Source organism: Geotrypetes seraphini, chromosome 2, assembly GCF_902459505.1.
Source record: "Geotrypetes seraphini chromosome 2, aGeoSer1.1, whole genome shotgun sequence".
In the NCBI taxonomy this organism is placed as follows: domain Eukaryota; kingdom Metazoa; phylum Chordata; class Amphibia; order Gymnophiona; family Dermophiidae; genus Geotrypetes; species Geotrypetes seraphini.
The window spans coordinates 146,261,731-146,278,973 of record NC_047085.1 but is presented as its reverse complement, the minus strand read 5'-3'; the positions used below and the strand labels follow the sequence as shown (position 1 = coordinate 146,278,973).

The 17,243-nt window shown below is 46.4% G+C and overlaps 1 protein-coding gene across 2 annotated transcripts in view; it reads right to left on the bottom strand.

Moving 5' to 3' along the window:
• SMCHD1 (structural maintenance of chromosomes flexible hinge domain containing 1) overlaps positions 1–17,243 on the bottom strand; it is a 719,028-nt gene that overhangs the window by 593,696 nt on the left and 108,089 nt on the right. For both annotated transcript variants that reach the window (XM_033933958.1, XM_033933959.1), the window contains exons 8-9: positions 14,990–15,156; positions 3,345–3,435 (exon numbers count right to left, since the gene is read on the bottom strand). In XM_033933958.1, the coding sequence (XP_033789849.1) occupies positions 3,345–3,435; positions 14,990–15,156 (258 nt within the window). The remainder of the gene's footprint in view (positions 1–3,344; positions 3,436–14,989; positions 15,157–17,243) is intronic.

Genomic DNA, 17,243 nt, shown 5'->3' with positions numbered 1-17,243 from the left:
CACAGAACTGATAGTGCTGACCCAAGATCACAAAGCGAAGGAAGCGCTGATGGGAGGCCCGAATTGGAACATGCAAGTAGGCCTCCGTCAGATCAAGAGAAGTCAGGAATTCCCCCGGCCGAACCACCAGAATGACAGACTGCAGTTGTTCCATGCGAAAAGAGGGAATTCTGAGAGCCCTGTTGACCCATTTTAAATCTAAGATGAGCCGAAAGATCCCCTTCCTTTTGGGGCAACACAAAGTAAATTGAGTACCTGCTGGTGCTGCACTCCTGAGGGAGTACTGGAACAACAGCTTTGAGATCAAGCAAGCGTTGGGGGGGTCTGGAGAAAATCCTGCGTCTTCCATGCCGACTGACATGGAGAGGATAGAAAATGATCTGGCAGAAAGCGGGCAAACTCCAGAGCATAACCGTCTCGCACCACCTCCAGGACTCACAGATCGGACGTGATCTCGGCCCACTTGGGGAAAAACTTGCGCAGCCAGGCACCCAACGGAACCAAAGGGGGCGCCGGCAAAGAGTCATTGGGCAGGACGGGCAGCGGGGGAACTGGTGGAGGGATTCACAACCCCCTGACGGCCCCCCTGAAAGGACTGCATGCACTGATAAAACCGACTCAGGGAAAACCCTGAAGCCTGTAAAGTAGCAGCCCCACACCCAGGGCAGCAATTGCGGAACTCTCGCAGCTGTCCTTGGGCAGTGCCACCCCGAGACGTTGGGCAGGCACAGTCCTCAGGTAGGCGGGGCAATTTAGAGTCCATCAGAGTGTGAACCAACTTTTCTAAATCCTCTCCAAATAAAAAAGACCCCCAAAAGGGAAATTTAGTAAGCTTCGTTTTGGATGCAGCAACTGCCAACCAAGTGCGAAACCACAAGGTACGTCACGTTGCCATTCCAAACCCATAGACTTGGCAGACGTACGCACCAAGTCATAAAGAGCATCTGAGAGGAATGAGGCAACAATCTCAACTTTGCCACCTCCTGATCCATCAAGAACCAGTGGGAGGGATGGGAGGTGGGTGGGGGGAATTAAAATATGTATAATAACGTTGTTTAAGAATGTCAAGTGAGTTATGTGAATCATTTGTAATAATATTGTACACTTGTTGAAAGAAATAAAATGAATAAAGATTAAAAAAAAAGAACCAGTCATCAGACTCACGATCCAGGACATGCTCGGCCCATCAAAACACGGCGTGAGCCACCAGCCCCCCACAAATAGCCACTTGGACCCCCAAGGCTGAGACATCAAAATTCTGCTTAAGAATTATCTCCAACTTACGCTCCTCAGAGTCACGTAAGGCAGAACTGCCCTCAATAGGCACGTATGCCACTTAGCAATTGCCAAGACCAGCGCGTCCACCACTGACGACTTCAAAGTAGCCCTATCCCCCTCCGGTATGGGATACAAATGAGCCATGGCGCATGCCAAACGAAACGGCGCCTCCGGTATATTCCACTGCTCCAGTACGAGATCCCGAATATCCTGATGCATAGGAAGAGCGGGAAACAGCATATAATATCTAATATAATAAAACGCTACCCGCGCATGCGCACTCATACCTGCGTGTTCTGTGATCTCTGATCCATGATCCGTAGGTCCGTGGCTAACGCTCCCTCTCTCGCAGACCGCGGTCTTGCCGGCTCTGGCTCCCTTTCCCGATCGTGTGCCTCCATTGTCCAAACGTCAGAAATTTTTTAACAAGCCATAAATCCTGTAACAAACCCCCCTCTCCAGACTTAAACTGCTGTTGTGAGACATGTCAGGCAGGGATCGACAGAGGAGCCGCGGCACCTTTTCAAACCCTCCCTAGCACTGCCGCCATCGTTGCTAAGTTTTTAAAGTCCTGAAAAGCCGTCAGCCGTGAAGTATGCAGGTGGCATACTTCACGGCCAATGGCTTTTCAAAACCCCCCAGCACCGCCGCCATCGTTGGTAAGTTTTTGGGTTTTTTTTTTAACCTGGTGGTCCAGCGGTATCCCTACCTCGCTCTCGCAGCTGCCAACACTGGAGGGAGCTTTGTTAAGGCCTGGCTTCTTCGGGCAGCAGCAGCATTTAAAATTCGCTGCTGTTGCCGGCTTCAGGCCTTCCTCTCTGGCGGGTCCTGCCTACTTAAAAAATTCATGAAGACAGGACCCACCAGAGAGGAAGAATTGAAGCCAGCAACAGCAATGAATTGTGAATGCTGCTGCTGCCCGATGAAGTTCAAGGAGGAAAGGGAGCAGAGGGGGAGAGAATGGCTTGGAGGGAAGAAGACATGGCAGGGCATGCAGAGAAGGAGGAAGGTATGCCAGACCAAGGGAAAAGGAAGGGGGAAGGGAAGGAAGAGATATCATATGGAACAGAGAGAGAGAGAGAGGGCGGACACTGGATGGAAAGAGAAGAGAGGGCAGTGAATGGAAGGGGAAAAACAGAGTGTGAACAGTAGATAAAAGGGGTGAGAGAAGGAGACAGACACTGAATGGAAGTGTGGGGGAGAGGAGGGACAGCCGCTGAATGGAAGTCTGAGGGACAGGGGGAGCAGACGTTGGAAAGAAGTGAGGAAAGAAAGAAAGACAGAGAGTGGGAGGGAGGGAGACAGAAAGGAAAGAAAAAAAGAGACAGGGGCAGGGAGAGAGACAGAAAGGAAGAAAGACAGCGGCAGAGAGAGACAGAAATAAAGAAAGACAAACAAACATATTCTAGCACCCGTTAATGTAACGTGCTTAAAGACTAGTAATATTATAAGCCACTTCAGCACAGCAGCAATCCAGATGTTAAAACAAAAGTAAGCCACTTTAAAAATGTAAAAAATAAAGTTAAGAAAAAACTGCAGATGTTGCTTTTACCTACATACATTAATTAGTCCAAGAAAAAAAAAACAATTTATACGAGTGCAAAATCCTTTATCCGAAATTCAGAAAACCAAAAAGCTCCAAAAACTGAAATTTGGACAAATGGCAGAGAGCTGCTGATTCCACTCAGGGTAACAGTGATATGCTTGAAGTGCCTGAGATGTTTAGTGTTTGCCTTATTTTGAAATAAAATTTGGTGGAAATTTTATGGTCTGTCTTTTTCTGACCTAACATTACCATTCAAAAACTGAAAATCTCCAAAAATCAAAATATGCCTGGTCCCAGGGATTTCGGATAAAATATTGTGTACCTGTATTTACACAGTCAATAGATTAATAGGACACTCATTCTTCAAATTGTATACTTAAAATTCTCAAAATGCTTTGCATTGTCTTAAATGGCAGATCATGTTGGCCTTTTTTAAATTAAGCTTCTATTAAGAACTTTGTAAAAAAAAAAAAAAAAAACAACACATTAAAAACTTATTAGAAGGAGACTGATGTTTTACCTCAATATCAATGTTATTGAAAGCTCCTACATCTTTATCTGATTTCAGTTCATTTCCTTTTGGTCCATGGATATAGTAATGGTATATGTGTCTGCAAGAGCAAATTTCTCAAGATTAGCATCAGTGAAAGCCAACTAAATTGTAGAGGTCTCCTAAAAAGAATGCCTTTTCTACCCACTATCTCGTACTAAATTCTCTAATGTTTAAAAACACTTATGCCCAGAGACCAATAAATTGAACAGAAACAAAAGCATTAAACAAATAGTCAAATTAACTTCTACCCCCAAAGAATAACAGTTAACTAAATCAGTCATTTTCATATGATTTCAACCTTATACTCTGATCTTATTTATCATGAGGCTCGTCAAGTCTCATGTGACAGGTCACCATGCAAACTAGAAATCTCCTTCTAGTACCTGGAATTTATTCTATCACTGCTGATTAACCACAGCAATCTTCCATGCTGCACCACCCAGCTTCCAGTGGCACTGAACCTCATGATACAGGAACTCCTGTACTAATTTTTGGGAATACTGTAAAGCAGGGGTGCCCACACTTTTTTGGCTTGCGAGCTACTTTTAAAGCGACCAAGTCAAAATGATCTACCAAAAATAAAATTTTTAAAAAACACAAATACTGTATGCAGAGAAAATGTTAATCATCATTTATATTCGGGGGTTTTTTTCAAAGAGGTCAAGGCAGACGACTTTAAAATATGCAATGTCACCTCAGTAACAACTATACAAAAATAGACAAATATATCCCCCTCCGTTTTTACTAAACCGCAATGTCACCGAGTGGTTCGAAAAGCAAAAAGAGAGTATGAAGAGAGGCTAGCCAGGGAAGCACGAAATTTCAAACCATTCTTTAGATAGGTTAAAGGGAAGCAACCGGCTAGGGAGGAGGTGGGAACGCTGGACGATGGAGACAGGAAGGGAGTGGTGAAGGAGGAGAAAGAAGTGGCAGAAAGACTTAACATGTTCTTTTCGTCTGTATTTACAAATGAAGACACATCCAACATACCGGAAATCAAGCAGAAAAATTAACATCCATGGAAGTGAGCCTTGAAGATGTACGCAGGCAGATAGAAAAACTAAAAACTGACAAATTCCCGGGTCCAGATGGAATCCATCCAATGGTTCTGGAGGAATTAAAGGAGGAGATAGCAGAACTACTGCAGTAAATTTGCAATCTATCCCTGAAAACAGGCATGATCCCGGAGAACTGGAAGTTAGCCAACGTTACTATGCCCATCTTTAAAAAGGGATCAAGATGTGACCCGGGAAACTACAGACCGGTGAGTCTGATCTCGGTTCCGGGGAAAATGGCAGAAGCACTGCTAAAAGAAAACATCAATGAACATTTTGAAAGAAACGAACTTCTGATAACCAGCCAACATGGTTTCTGCAAGGGGAGATCGTGCCTAACGAACTTATTGCACTTCTTCAAAGGAATTAACAAACGGACAAAGGAGACCCCATAGACATCATATATCTAGATTTCCAAAAAGCCTTTGACAAGGTGCCCCATGAACGCCTACTCCGGAAACTGAAGAACCATGGGGTGGAAGGAGACGTACATAGATGGATCAGAAACTGATTGGCGGATAGGAACAGAGGGTAGGAGTGAAGGGCCACTACTCCGACTGGAGGAGGGTAACGAGTGGGGTCCCGCAGGGCTCGGTGCTCGGGCTGCTGCTATTTAATATATTCATAAATGATCTAGAAACAGGGACGAAGTGTGAGATAATAAAATTTGTGGACGACCCCAAACTATTTAGTGGAGCTCGGACTAAAGAGGACTGCGAAGAATTGCAAAGGGACTTGAACAAACTAGGGGAATGGGCGATGAGATGGCAGATGAAGTTCAACATTGAGAAATATAAAGTATTACATGTGGGAAACAGAAACCCGAGGTACAACTATACGATGGGAGGGATGTTATTAAATGAGAGTACCCAAGAAAGGGACTTGGGGGTAATGGTGGACATGACAATGAAGCCGATGGCACAGTGTGCAGCGGCCGCTAAGAAGGCAAATAGAATGCTAGGCATAATCAAGAAGGGTATTACAATCAGAACGAAAGAAGTTATTCTGCCATTGTATCGGGCGATGGTGCGTCTGCATCTGGAGTACTGCATCCAATATTGGTTGCCTTACCTTAAGAAGGACATGGCGTTACTCGAGAGGGTTCAGAGGAGAACGACACGTCTGATAAAGGGGATGGAAAACCTTTCATACGCTGAGAGATTGGAGAAACTGGGTCTCTTTTCCCTGGAGAAGAGGAGAAAGATCATGAAGGGCATAGAGAGAGTAGAGAGGGACAGATTCTTCAAACTTTCGAATAATAAAAGAACAAGAGGGCAATCAGAAAAGTTGAAAGGGGACAGATTCAAAATGAATGCTAGGAAGTTCTTCTTTACCCAACGTGTGGTGGACACCTGGAATGCACTTCCAGAGAGCGTAATAGGGCAGAGTACGGTAATGGGGTTCAAGAAAGGATTGGACAATTTCCTGCTGGAAAAGGGGATAGAGGATTACTGCACAGTCCTGGACCTGTTGGGCCGCCGCGTGAGCGGACTGCTGGGCACGATGGATCTCAGGTCTGACCCAGCAGAGGCATTGCTTATGTTCTTTCTGCCTCCTGCATGCTTCGTCCCCTCCAGACCTCATTTCATTCCCCAACCAACATCTCTGTCCTTCCATGAATCCAACTTTTTCTTCCTCTCTTATTACCCCCTCCCCTTCCTTTCTGCCTCCCTGTCCCCTTTCTTTCTGCCTCCCTACCCCCTTTTTCTGCCTCCCTGTCTTTTCTGTCACCGTTCTGCCTCCCTGTCTTTTCTGTCTCCCTCTGTCTGTCTCCCCTTTCTTTCTCCCCAAGCCACTGCCGGAGCTGTCGTCTGGGAACAGGCCCCAAAGCCACCGCCTACTTCTGGGAACACCGCCGACTTCTAGGCCCCCAGGCCATCGTAGACGCCGCCGTTGCTAAGTTCTTCATTTCCAATGTTGCAACAGGCCAGCAGCCTTCCCTAACGTTGCCGTCGAGATCTACCAGTCGATCGCGATCGATGTAGTGGGCACCCCTGCTGTAAAGTCTCCACCAAACCAGTATAGGGATTCTTGCAGCATAATAATAATAATAATTTATTTCTTATATACCGCTATACCATGAAGTTCGAAGCGGTTTAAGACTTTACACCTCAAGACTAGCAGGCTGGCTAATCTACTAAAGAGAGCTTTAAACTAGAAGTGATGGGGCTTTAAATTAGAAGTGATGGGGCAGGGTGATCAAAGCTCCCGGGTGAGTATAAACCCTCAGGTAAGTAAATCACTTAATACTTCTACATGGATGGGAAAAGGGGCAATGCCTGGAAAGCAGTATATATGCTCGAAGTATGGGAAACAAGATTCTGGATCTAGAAGCTATGCTGCAAAGAGGAGTTGGATATAGTTGCGATCACAAAGACATGGTTCACAGAGAACCATGACTGGGATGTAGTTATACCGGGCTATAATCTGTTCAGGAAAGACAGGGTAGGAAGAAAAAGAAGAGGAGCAGCGTTATATGTTAAAGAACACATTAAAGCCACACAATTGCAGGATCTGCAGGGCAAGGAAGAGGCACTGTGTATCAATTTGGAAAGAGAGAATGGTGAATATATTTACATTGGTGTGATATACAGACCTCCTTCACAGACGGAAGAAGTAGATCGAGATTTAATAGTAGACATCCAGAATATATCTAAAAAAGGGGAAGTCTTGCTAATAGGTATTGATTGGGATATCCCTATTGTGTGGTCTTCTAGAACTAGTTCTTGTAGAGAATCCAGAATCTCCCTGTTGCAGCAGTTGGTAATGGAACCCACATGGGATGGGGTCATACTAGACTTAGTGCTTACAAACGGAGAAAGTGTTTCTGATGTTATTTGTTATATCACACAGTAACGTACAGTCAATTTAATATCCAATTTGCAAGTTCTTCCAGAATTAATCCAGGTACCTCTCCTCCCTTGTAACCAAAAAAACCCCCAAAAAACCCCAAAACTGTTGTACTTCACTGGAAATGTCCAGTTAGCTCTTTTGTAATCCGCCTTGAACTGCAAGGTATAGGCGGAATAGAAGTCCCTAATGTAATATAATGTAAAGTGGGTGATTATCTTGCATCCAGTGAACACTGCATGGTATGGTTTAATATTATGATGGGTATAGAGAGGGCTCATTCAAAAGCAAAGGTTCTAGACTTTTAAAAACTAACTTTGTTCGGATGGGGGTTTACGTCAAGGAATTATTATCTGTATGGGAACGTCTGGAAGGACTGTAAATGCGCTGGGCAAAACTGAAAGGAGCGATTGTAAGGGCGACAAACCTTTTTGTGAGGCAAGTAAGTAAAAGTAAGAGGAAAAGAAGGCCACTTTGATTCTCAAAAGTAGTAGCTAAGAAGGTAAGGAATAAGAGCTTTCAAAAACTACAAAAGATCGCAGAAAGAGGAAGACAGGCAAAAATATCTGGAAAAGTTAAGAGAGGCTGGTCGTGTAATCAGGCAAAAAAAGATGCAAATGGAAGAAAAAATAGCTGACAGTAAAATGGAGAGACAAGACATTTCTTAGCTATATTAGTATTTGGAAGAAGTGCAAAAGTGGCATCGTGAGACTCAAAGGTGAAGGAGAGGAATATGTAGAAGCTGATAAAGAAAAGGCTGAATTGCTTAACAAATATTTCTGTTCTGTGTTCATGGCTGAAGTGCCGAGAGCAGGACCACAGAAGACAAACGTGAATAGGGATGGAGGCGTAGCAGACCCTGAGGGTTGTGTTCATGAGGAGCTAGCTAAAATAAAGGTAGACAAAGTGATGGGGCCTGATGGTGTACATCCTAGGGTGCTGAAGGAACTTAGGGAACTTCTGGTAGCTCTGCTGACTGACCTTTTCAACGAGTCTCTAGAGTCGGGAGTGGTACCGGAGGAATGGAGAAGGGAAAGATTTATAAACAATAAAGAGTTTTACCTCATGCAAAATTGTCATCTAATATAATAAAGCCCTAAGCGCGCATGCGCACTCCCACCTGCGTGCTCCCGTTTTCTGTGCGCTGTAGGGCACCACAGGTAGAAGTGTGCATGCGTGAGAATCCCCCGAGGCGGATGTCAGCCACAGCAGTTGTCGGCGGCTGCAGGCTGCGGCGGAAGATACCCTTCGCGTGGCCTTGGCTTAAAGAGAGAAGCCGCGATTGGCTCGAGCCAACAACTGCCGACTGTCCGGAGAGGAGGGACGCAGGGCCATGCCCCCAGCCGAATCTCCTGTCTCCTTCGCCCAAGATTCCGTCCCAGCGGCTGAGCCCGAGAGCACGTCCGGCTTTTCCTGGTAACCCTAGCCAAATAGACTAAGCTCTAGGGGGGGAGGGGCAAAGTCCCATGCAAGGAAAAGCAGAACTGGCATTAGCAAAAATCCAGGACCAGACTCGAATCAACCTCCTAGAACGGGCATAAATATCCTCATGGTTTTGGAACCTCTCATGTAGATCAATGAGATGGTAGAGTACTTTATAATATGTAAGGAGGTTTATAAATTTACCAAGTTAGAAATTTGTGCTATGGTGGTTTTGAAATAAGTTCATATCATTATATCTTAGGTGGAGGGTATATCATACCATGTTGATGGTTTTCAATTATCCCAAGTCCACATTCTGTCCACATTGATTAATCTAATATAATAAAGCCCTAAGTGCGCATGCGCACTCCCATCTGCGTGCTCCCGTTTTCCGTGTGCTGTAGGCAGTGGCGTACCTAGGGTATGTGGCACCCAGGGCCCATCATTTTTTGACACCGCCACCCATGTAAAAAAATATTTTTTGTAATGACCATGAAACGGAATAAATGGTCAGAATAGAAACAGGCAGTGAAAATTTTCTTATATTCCAAACATAACATAACATAAATTATGTCTGAATTGTCATAACATCAGAAGTACATATGGAGTAGTTGCAGGTGATGCTTTGGACAGTTCTGATTGTGTTAGTTCGGTTTTATGTGTTTTTTGAATAGAAGGGTTTTTATTTCTTTTTGAAGGTTTTGCAGTCTGTGGTCGATGTCAATTGGTTGTAGAGTTTGGGGTCGAGTGTTGCAGCTCGAATGGCTAGGAGGTTGTCGAACTGTTTTTTCTTTTGACGTTTTTGGTTGGAGGGTGTGTGAATGGTGCGTGAGTTCTCCTATGTCTGTTTGAAGTGGATTGAATTATTTAGCTGAAGAAATTAGTTACCCCCTCATCCCACACATATTAATTCTCTTCCATTTTTGTTCCCATTATAAAAAACACTGATAAGTTCCCAGAAAAAAAATACATTAAAATAAGAAGTGAAAACAAAGGCCCCTACAGATGAGAACATAACATAAGAATAGCCTAACTGGGTCAGACCAATGGTCCATCATACCCAGTAGCCCATTCTCATGGTAGCCAATCCAGGACACTAATACCTGGTCAAAACCCAAAGAGTAGCAACATTCCATGCTACCGATCCAGGGCAAGCAGACACTTCCCCCATGTCTTAACAGATTATGGACTTTTCCTCCAGGAATTTGTCCAAATCTTTCTTAAAACCAGCTACACTATCTGCTTTTACCATAACTTCTGGCCACTTCATTTTTAAGTTTAGATCTTTCCTTTCAAACAGAGACCTTGCTAGGTGTCAAATACAGCACAAGGTAACTTCACATGGACTTAGCTGTGCAGGAAATGTGAATCTCCTCATACACCCACCATATAGTGCAAAAATGTGCAAAGGTCTGTTTTTTTTCTTTCGATCACTACATAGCCTAATGCCACACAAGCAGCGCTGTTACAAACATATTCTGTAGGTCAATGCTAAGGATAACAAAGTTTCCTTCCTTGGACCAGAAGGAGATACTGATAAACCACTGGAAGAGATCCCAAAACAACACCCAAAGACCCACTCAGTGTGTGAACCAGTTGAGTGGAGTGGACTAACTGGGGGGTGGAAATGGGCCCGGAGTTTGCTCAGCAGAATTTCCCAAACCACCTCTTCCTCTCAACACATTGACACGCTGCCACCACCACCACTAGGAACACCTCACTGGGTAGGCCAGCTATGCTATAAACTTTATAAAACACATTATTATATTTTCTTAGAAAAGTTCCCATTTCCTGCTGTCTCATGTCCCCGGCCTATACAATATTTTTTTTCTGCAGACCCTTCAAAAGTCTGACCAAATCCTCGTTTCACTTGCATTATAAAGTACTGAGGATGCCATCCCTCCCCAATCCCAGGTCCTAAAGTCTAAGACAGTAGCGCAAACTAATGCTGCCAGATTCAGGAAAAAAAAATTTTGATTCGATTCAGCCTATTGAATTGGTTTTTCAATTCGATTTTCCTGCCCAGTTGGGTGATTTTTTTCAAAACTCCTGGTGAGTTTTATAGCTTTTTCACCCCCTTTGGCTTCTCCTAACCACACTGGCGCTGTGGTGTAAATAAAATAAAGAAACAAAAAAGACTTTTCCTCTCTCTGTTAAATCCTAGCTCATGTTTGCAGTCCAACACCAGCTCTGGCAGGATACACATTTCAAATCTGACATATTGTAATCACAAAACAGAAAATAAAATTAATTTTTCTACCTTTTGTTGTCTGGTTATATTTCAAATCTTGTTAGTCCAAGGCTCTGGTTTTCTTCTGATAACTTGCTTGCCAGGGTCTCTTTCTTTCTTCTTTCTGCATGCTAACCATCCATCTGCCAACTCTGTCCTCCCTTTCCATTTCCCTTCCCTCACCAGGAAGTCTGGTATCTTTCCTTTTTTTCATCTCCCTCCACAGATCCACCTTTTCTTAACTACCCTTTCATCCGGCATCTCTCCCTCCTTCCCCACCACCCCAGAGTCCACCATCTCTCCCTTTCTTTTCCCAATTACCCTCCTATCCAGTATCTCTATCCCTCCTCCACACCATCCCTTGTGTCCAATTTCTCTCCCTTTCTGTTCCTTCCCTCCCTAAATCCCATGGTCCATCATCTCTCTCCCTCTCTTCTATTTTCAGACCCATTATTTCTTCCTCCTCCCCCCAAAGTTTGGCATATGCACGTCTCTTTGAACACCCCCTTCCCTCCGTGTACTTCTAAACCAGGGTCCCCCCAAAGGCCTGTCCCCCCTTAAAGGTCTGCCTGTCCCCCCTTGAAGGCCTGTCCCACCCCATTGTAAGCCTGTGTCCCCCTTGAAGGCCTGTCCCCCCCTTGTAGGCCCGTCCCCCCCTTGAAGGCCTGCACCCCCCCCGAAGGCCTGCACCCCCCCAAAGGCCTGTCCCCCCCTTGAAGGCCTGTCCCACCCCCTTGAAGGCCTGTCCCACCCCCTTGTAGGCCTGTCCCACCCCCTTGTAGGCCTGTCTCCCCCTTGTAGGCCTGTCTCCCCCTTGTAGGCCTGTCCCCCCCTTGTAGGCCTGTCCCACCCCCTTGAAGGCCTGTCCCACCCCCTTGAAGGCCTGTCCCACCCCCTTGAAGGCCTGTCCCACCCCCTTGTAGGCCTGTCCCACCCCCTTGTAGGCCTGTCCCACCCCCTTGTAGGCCTGTCCCACCCCCTTGTAGGCCTGTCTCCCCCTTGTAGGCCTGTCTCCCCCTTGTAGGCCTGTCCCCCCTTGTAGGCCTGTCCCCCCCTTGTAGGCCTGCCTCCCCCTTGTAGGCCTGCTTGCCTGTCCCCCCCCTTGAAGGCCTGTCCCCCCCCTTGAAGGCCTGTCCCCCCCCTTGAAGGCCTGCACCCCCTTGAAGGCCTGCACCCCCTTGAAGGCCTGCACCCCCTTGAAGGCCTGTCCCACCCCCTTGAAGGCCTGTCCCCCCCCCCTTGAAGGCCTGTCCCCCCTTGAAGGCCTGTCCCCCCCTTGAAGGCCTGTCCCCCCCTTGAAGGCCTGCACCCCCCCTTGAAGGCCTGCACCCCCCCGAAGGCCTGCACCCCCCCCGAAGGCCTGCACCCCCCCGAAGGCCTGCACCCCCCCCGAAGGCCTGTCCCCCCCCCGAAGGCCTGTCCCCCCCCGAAGGCCTGTCCCCCCCTTGAAGGCCTGTCCCCCCCTTGAAGGCCTGTCCCCCCCTTGAAGGCCTGTCCCCCCCTTGAAGGCCTGTCCCACCCCCTTGTAGGCCTGTCCCACCCCCTTGAAGACCTGTTCCCCCCTTGAAGGCCTGCCTGCCCCCCCCCTTGAAGGCCTGCCTGCCCCCCCCCTTGAAGGTCTGCACCCCCCCCCGAAGGCCTGCCCCCCCCTTGAAGGCCTGCCTCCCCCCTTGAAGGCCTGCCTGTCCCCCCCTTGAAGGCCTGCCTGTCCCCCCCTTGAAGGCCTGCCTGCCTGCCTGTCACCGCTTGCCCCCCTGGCCTCCCCGCACCACCTATGAAGCAGCACTACCTATGCTCCCGACCTTGCCGTTCAATCCCCCCCCTGACTTCAGAGGAGGGGCGGGACTGCGGCGCAGGAAGCAGCGCAGGGATCGCTGACATCGCGATCCTGCTGCGGCTGCTTCATAGGTGGTGCAGGAAGGTCAGTTGGGCGAGCGGTCCTTTGGGGGTGGGGGGGACTGAACGGCAAGGCCGGGAGCACCCCTTCAGGGCTGGCACCCGGGGCGGACCGCCCCTCCGGCCCCCCCTTGGTATGCCACTGGCTGTAGGCATGCGCGAGAATCCCCCGAGGTGGATGTCGGCCGCGGCGGCTATCGGCTGCTGCAGGCCGCGGCGGAAGATGGCTGAAGCCTGGCTGGAGGAGGACGAGGAGGAGCTGCGAGAGCTCCACAGAGGCAGGAGGTGAGGAGAGAGAGACACAGACAGATGGATGAGAAGGACAGAGGGGCTACTAGGGGGACCAGGAGAGATGGTAGGGGATAGGGAGAGATCGACTTCAGGGCGTGTGGAGGGGGCAGGAGAGAGAGATGGTCTTGGGGAAGGACGGAGGGGGGACAGGAAAGGGAAAGATGGCAAAAGAGGTGAAACAGGGTCAGAGAGAGATGGTAGAGGGTGTGAAAGGGGGAAAGGGAGAGATGGAAATGGTAGGACCACTGCTGCTTTGGGGCACTGAGGGAGGAAAGGTTAGTACGTCAGGATTCCTGCTGCCGCCTCGGGTAAGTAAAGACCCTGTCAGGAGGGCCAAAAGGATACAAAGGAAATGGTGAAAGGTGAGGTGGTGGGACTGGGATCAGTGGGAGGCAGGGTCTGGCCATGATAGAGGTGGGTAATGGGTGGGGTCAGAGTCAAGGTCAGGGTCTAGGTTATGTTGTATTTATGTTGTATTGATATGTTGTATTTACAGTGATGCATGAAGGAATATCAAGTGTGTATTTTATGAGATTGTATAACTTTATATATGATACACGTGTTGTAGTATGAAAAATGAATAAAAAATTTAACACATAGAAATATTGTACTGCTTTTCTGTGTGCTTTGTATCATCACAGGAATGTCCAGTCCTCTTAATTTTGTGAACCGCCTAGAACTTTTTGGGTGTTGGCGGTATAGAAAAATAAAGTTATTATTATTATTATTAAAGGGAGAGAAGGAAATCTCTTACCTGTGAAGGCTAAGCAATCTCCCGAGGGTGAAGTTGAGCTAAACCCCTTTTGGGAACAAAATGACAGGCAACAGAATTCCTCAATAGCAGAGGATGAACCCATGGGTGGGGAATGGGTAGTTAAAGCAGAGAGAGACCATGAGGAAAACACCCAAGAGAGGAGAAAGGCAAAGCAGGAAATGTATGAAGAAGCTGAACCTATGGAGATACAAGAGCCAGAGGAAGAAATAAGAAGCTGGAATATACAGCTTGAGGAAGGTGAGCCTAAAAGCCTCCTATGGATCTGGAATGACCTGGGATGAATCAGCAAGGAGGAAAATACATGCTTTTTGAGGGGGGTTTGAGCAGTGCTAGAAGGCATGCACAGGAGCAGGGCTCCATGTACTATATAAAGTGTTTTGCTTTTGGAACTGATAAAAACCTTAAGAAAGCTTAGCTGCTGGTAAAGAATGTGGGAGGACTTATCACAGGAGTTTTGGGTGGTAGTCTTCCCTTCTCCCATTTCAGTTTTTTGCCTTGATGGAATGGGTGGATAAAGCTGGAGGCAGCACAAACAGTTTTCATGCAGTTGTACAGGTAAACATTTTGAATCGATTCAAGACATTGAGGCAGCCACGACAACACAACTAAAGACATTCATGAAAGAGAACTTACAGAACTGATTCAGAAAGTGGCATGAATGAAAAGATAAATGTGTTTGAAGCGCATGGGTAAGTATTTTGAGGGGGATTAATGGCAATGTGTCTTACTGTAATTTTTTAATATACATTCACATCATTTTTTTGATCAGACCTCATATAATGGATGTCTTAGCGTTCAGCATGCACTAAATTGGTTAGCATCCCTTGATGCAGTCCCCCCTAAGTGTAACAAATAAACAGGCTACATATTTAGAATTCTGGTAATAAATTATTTTATATAAACAAATAGTAAAATGTACTGGGGAGAAAATCCTGCAAAACATTGCTAAATGTAACCGTGTGCATGTCCATTAATGTTACGCAATATACTGAGCTAATACAGTCCAATTAAACAAAAACAGGGAAAAAATATTTGGCATTTAAACAGTGATAACGAACTTAAGATTAGAACAAAATTGAAATACTGTACTTACGCCAACTGCCTGGTCCAATGATAAAAGTTATTTTTTAAATACTGGATATGATCTGGTTGTACCCCTGTAATAACCACTGCAGTAAAACTGTTCTTCCCTTTTTCTTCCATGATAAAATTATGCAGAAATCTTTCATCATCATTTGTAATGTGTGAAGAATCAGCTGGCTAAGAAAAGATCCCCCCCCCAAAAAAAAAAGATTGATTTGTGTACCATAACAAAATAATCCATGCAGGTTTAAGTCAGCAGGTAGTTTCCTTTTAAAAATTAACTGCTTCAAGATTATTCTGACTTGATATACCACTTTTACAAACCAAAGCAGTTTACATCTTTACTGGGGAATAGACAAACAAGCTAATAGTGACTATTAAGACAAAAAAAGAATTGAGACAAAAGGAAAAAGGGTAAGGGTACAATATTAAAAAAAAATAAAAGGAAAAAGTGCAGGAAAAAAATGATAGGAAAAAGGGATTATCTGGAACAGGTGTCTTTGCTTTTTTATCTTCCCCATGGTACGAAAGCAGCGATGGATTATGTAACTGCCATTTCAACTGGGTGACTGCATAACTGACGAGATGGAGAAATTGTGTCTTACCTGATAATTTCTTTTCTTTAGTCGGTGACAGAGAATGGCACGGTGACTGTTACCTTCAGCTAGCTACGGGTAACCAGACGGAATGGGGGAAATAATTAATTGGTTGCCATGGGTACGGGGACAAGGTCATTTACTGCCCTGTGGAGTAGTGAATGGCCTTGTCTCCGCAATAAAGGATCTGCCGAGTTGCCTCCCTTCCTTCCCCTTTGGATCAGCATTGGCAGCTCCCCTCATGCTTGCAGCCACCTGCCCACCCAACACCCTCTCTCCTTATCGCTCGTGAGTCCAGAAGTCCCCCACCCTCGCACAAGGCCCACTCCACTGAAGCCAATTGGAGGGCTTCCATCCAATATCAGAGCTGATGTCAGAAGAAAGCCTTTCTGGTCAGCCGGGGATCCCAGGCAGTTACCTCGATCATTGGACACCGTCTTCCTTCCAGCTTGGTTGCTCCTTATCTTCAGCGCTAGCTGCACTTGTTTGCTGGAACAGCGTGCAGCAGCTCTTGCAAGTTGCTGACCCAGTTCCGGATCATCCATGTGCAGTATGCAAGATCCACTATGCGCTGTCCCGGCAAAAAAGTACAGCTAGCACTGAAGATAAGGAACAGCCAAGCTGGAAGGAAGATGGTGTCTGACGGTCAAGGTAACTGCCTGGGATCCCTGGCTGACCAGAAAGGCTTCCCTCTGATGTCGTAGCCTTACTTTCTGGTCAGTGCCTGTGCGCTGATTTGCTCAGGCATTGACAGGAAAGCACAGTTACTTACCATAACAGGTGCTATCCAGGGACAGCAGGCAGATATTCTCACTGATGGGTGACGTCATCACGGAGCCCTAGTACGGACACTTCAAGAGCTTGAAAAAGATCTTAATATCCGCAACGCACATATGCGAGTGCCTTCTTGCCCGGAGGCGCGCGGTCCCTCAGTTAAGATAAGCCAGCTTAGAATCTAACCAGGGGAGGTGAGAATATCTGCCTGCTGTCCCTGGATAACACCTGTTACGTTAAGTAACTGTGCTTTATCCTAAGGCAAGCAGGCAGCATATTCTCACTGATGGATGACCTCCAAGCTAACAGAGATGGGATGGTGGGAGAGTTGGCCAAAGAAAATACAATTGAAAACATAATGGCCGAAGTGCCCATCCAGTCTAGAGGAAAAAACAGACAAAGGGAGAAGTGAAGAAATGAACTGAGGATCAGGAGGCAGCTGTACAGAGTTCCTCAGTAATGTAACCGAAGGCAAAACAAGAAAAGGCTGCCAGAATTTGAACTAAAGGACTGGGAGACGATATCCCCGTGCCAAATCAGTCGGAGTAAAAGAGAATGAGAGAAAAGCAATCAGCCAAAAGATCGTTCTCGTGAATATAGGATATCCAACTAGAGGTGAATCAAAAAGAAAAAGTTTGGATAAAATCACTGCGGCTCCGACCTGAGTAACAAGGAGGAGAAAAAAAACACGTAAAGGACAAAAACAAAGAAAACCCGGCTCCTCGTAGGAAAAACGAGATGCAGAAAACAACACAGACAGAAGAACTGACTGAGCGAAAAGAAAACAGTAGAAAATACTGTAGACCTGAACACAGAATCACTCTGACTTGATGAAAGACTGATAAGGATGAAGCTGCTAGCAGGGTATGAAACTCACCATTACCCCTGGAAGAG